At 44.3% G+C, this 3689-nt stretch overlaps 1 protein-coding gene across 1 annotated transcript in view; it reads right to left on the reverse strand.

The window, feature by feature from the left end:
- Positions 1-3689, reverse strand: part of LOC109924278 (rab11 family-interacting protein 4-like) — a 22228-nt gene that overhangs the window by 13159 nt on the left and 5380 nt on the right. Inside the window, exon 5 of the mRNA XM_048610867.1 lies at positions 2744-2779. Coding sequence (XP_048466824.1) covers positions 2744-2779 — 36 coding nt within the window. The remainder of the gene's footprint in view (positions 1-2743; positions 2780-3689) is intronic.

The raw sequence follows: 3689 nt of genomic DNA on the forward strand, positions 1-3689 counted from the left end.
TTTGTAAAGGTCACCCTATAGAGAGCTCACCCTATACAACGGTCAAGCATTTACATAGGTCACCCTATAGAGAGCTCACCCTATACAACGGTCAAGCATTTACATAGGTCACCCTATACAAAGGTCAAACTATGGGAAGGTGATGCGATGGTAAGGCTGCACTTTGGAAGGTCACATTGTAGAAATGTAATGGGTCACTCTTGGAGCAGTTTCTAGATCCCCTCACTCTCATCATGGTGTAGTCAGAATATACAAGGATAAATAAATGGGGTTTGATGAGGTGTCACATTAACGATTACCGCAGGAGATAATAGCTTGTGGCGTGAGGTCACATGTTTGTGTTTTAAAGGGCTGGCAAAGTAACAGGAAACAGAGAGTCAGGAAAAATTAATCACTTTCAGGCTAACACGCAGTAACCAGTGAAATGGCACAGGGATCAGTGCTGGATCTTAACTATTTACAATCTTTATCAAGGGGGTGAATGAAGGGGGTGTCTAAATCTGGAGGTGCCACCAGGATTGCTGGGTGGGTGGGGAGTACATTGGGAAGAGGGAGTATAGAGTGTTAAAAGAATATAGGCAGGTTAAACAAATGGGTAAAAATTTGGTAAATGGAGTATGAGATGGATAAATGTGAACTTACCCACTTTGACAGGAACATTAGAAAAGCAGAATACAACTGAAGAGAGGAATATGGGGACCTGGTGTATAACTTACAGAAAGTTAGTGAGTAGGTGCAGCAAGTGACCCTTGAGCAAATGGAATGTTTGCTTTTATTAAAAGGGGAATGGAACATTGGAAAAGGAAGTTTCGTTGCAGCTCTACTGGGTCCAGGTGAGGTGTGTCCAGGAAGAAAATAAGTTACATTTGCGAAGAACAGAAGCTGCTTGACTGAAGATGCCAAATATGCACCACTTTCAGAGAATGTGGTAGGAGCCAGTCTGTGACTGTAATAAATTTGAACCGTGTCTGAGAGATAACTTGCCTGGACGATCTCTCTTTTCCCTGAAACCACCCCCAACGCACCATTGTAAGGTCATCTCACTGCAAGTAGACAGTCCTCAAGGGGACTTCAAAACCTATCACTCTGTCTCCAGAAAATGAAATTGAGCCAGCCATAACTGATTCTGGAAGAAGTTCCCAGTGTAAACTGTTTGTCTCCAAAGTGACTCCAGCTACAGACTAACATTTGGAGAACCTGTAAATATTCTTTTTCTCTTGAAGTTTACTGTTACTTGGCCAAGGCTTTTTTTTTAACGTAACACCCTGCAGAGGTTTATATTTTTTCCCAGGCTTGGAGGTTGTCTGTTTGTGTATGTTTTTCAAGAAGGGTGTGTGGATAAATTTGTATAGGTTAAATCTTTTGTTAATGATGTTTACAGCTTTGCTTGAGTACATTTTGTTTGCAATAAACTAGTTCATTCTTAATAGTCCCTTGGCAGCATGGAGTTTGCGTGTTGCTGAATAAAAATACATTTCACAAGCTTTTCATCTTACACACATCAGGATAGTTTGCAAGAATGCCAATGTGAATAGAAAGTAATATTCTCCTACTGTGTGAGTGCTAACTGGTTGTCAAGGTATGGTAAAGGTGTTGCCATGGTAAATATACCAGTTGGGTGATGACTGACAGTTTACAGTTTACAGTTTAAATTTTGAATGAGGCAGTTGACTCTATTTGGTCAAGGCTTTGCACTGACAAATGAACCAGTGAACGCTGCTATCTTTTTCATTGGCTGAAACAGATGTAGTGTGTTTAAAATGAACTTTCCATCTGTAAAGGTCGGGGTCCTGTTTACTAATGTATGTAACTTCCATCATGTCCAAGAGTATCATACCATGAGCCTGAAAGACAATCATAAATTGGTTTTCAGCATAATGTTTCATACACTTGGGATTATTTAGCAAATATTGTCCAATCAAAGGATCCCATCTAGTTTTGGACACTGTGTTGTGAGTTTTGCAAGTGTAGGCCAGTTGGATACAGTCATACCTTGCTTAATGCGAGTAGTCAAAGGGGCATGCTGTTTGATGTGATCTGTCAGTCTATGTCCAGCCTACATACCTGGCATCAAATAGGCACTGAAACTCATATACCGCTGTTGGTGTGAAACACCACTTTTGTGTTGCTGCTACATACTGGCAGCGTGAGAAAGGTGAAGCAGTGTACTGTCTAGCTTCACCTGTTGCTGAAATCCCTGAAATACCTTCCCTTTCCAGGGCAATCTGTCTTGGAGGGGAACTTGGAGGGGCTGATGTTCCCATGTATCTGCTGCCCTTGTCCTTCTAGACAGAAATGGTCGTGGGTTTGGAAGATGCTGTTTGAGGATCTTTGGTGAATTTCTGCAGGGCATCTTGTAGATGGTACACACTGCTGTTACTGAGCGTCGGTGGGGGAGGGAGTGGATGCTTGTGGGTGTGGTGCCAACCGGTGGACTGGATCTTGAGCTGTGTAAATCTGATTTGATTGGCAATATTGCCTCTATTTTTCAATTCAAACTTTGTTGTGATCCATGGAAGAGTGTGATAGGGAAAGGAATCTGTTCCTTTCTCCTAAATCGGTCATAACTATGTTCCCAAAGGTCAGAGATCACAGCCTGTACTGGAGAAAGTTTGAAGAAATTCAGGATTGGTCCCATATAGTTCACCATTTTCCAGTTTTACTTCCTTCCCACAATACTGGATCCAGCCTTTTATTCTTGACCCCTGATCCTTTCAGATAGATGTCGATAAGAAATTCTCACCTTCCAAAGGCTGTAGATGAGATCTTCCTGTTAGGGCTGGAAGAGAAGCAACATGAGATGGTTAAGTGTCTGACTGTGAACCACACACACCAAGCCCCAAAACCTGCTCATTCCCACCCCCAACCTCACCCCCACCCCGGCCTTGTCTTCATCAAACAATCGCTCAACCTCCGGTCAGTTTATGGTCAGAGACCAGTCAGAACCTGGAGACTGGTCAATGTCCAGTCTGAGATGATCCAATGCCCAGTCAATGTCCAGAGACCAGAAATCACAAAGGTCTGTGAGTTACTCAAGGGTAAGTCCCGGAACAATCCGGATGGAGTTGTGAATGTACCTCTGGGGTAGGCTAGAGCTCGATATTGAAATGTATGGGATGAGGGGGAACAGGCCGAAGGGTCGGAATGGCCTAAATCCTGTTTCTATTTCTTTTGGTCTTTTGGGCCAGTTAGTCTCAATCACCAGTTTTACTGGTTTTTCCTTTTGGATGCAGACCTTAATCTCAGGGACCCACAAAAACGTTTGTTCTTTATGATGGATTACATCGAAATTCCAGGGTCACCACCAGGTTACCATAGGCTACAGCGGGGTTACCACGGGGTTAGAATGAGGTGAATGTGAGGGGTCAAAACGGGGTCATTGTGGGGTTACTGTGGGGTCAATGTGGGGTTACTGCAGGTTCATTGTGGGGTTACTGCAGGGTCAATGTGGGGTTACTGCAGTGTCATTGTGGGGTTACTGTGGGGTCAATGTGGGGTTACTGCAGGGTCATTGTGGGGTTACTACAGGGTCAATGTGGGGTTACTGCAGGTTCACTGCAGGGTCATTGTGGGGTTACTACAGGGTCACCGCAGGGTCACTGAGGGGGGATGGCGGGGTCACCACAGGGTCACTGAGGGGTCATGGTGGGGTCACCACAGGGTCACTGAGGGGTTATGGTGGGGTCACC

The sequence above is a fragment of the Rhincodon typus genome, chromosome 23, assembly GCF_021869965.1.
Source record: "Rhincodon typus isolate 14 chromosome 23, sRhiTyp1.1, whole genome shotgun sequence".
Classification (NCBI taxonomy): Eukaryota; Metazoa; Chordata; class Chondrichthyes; order Orectolobiformes; family Rhincodontidae; genus Rhincodon; species Rhincodon typus.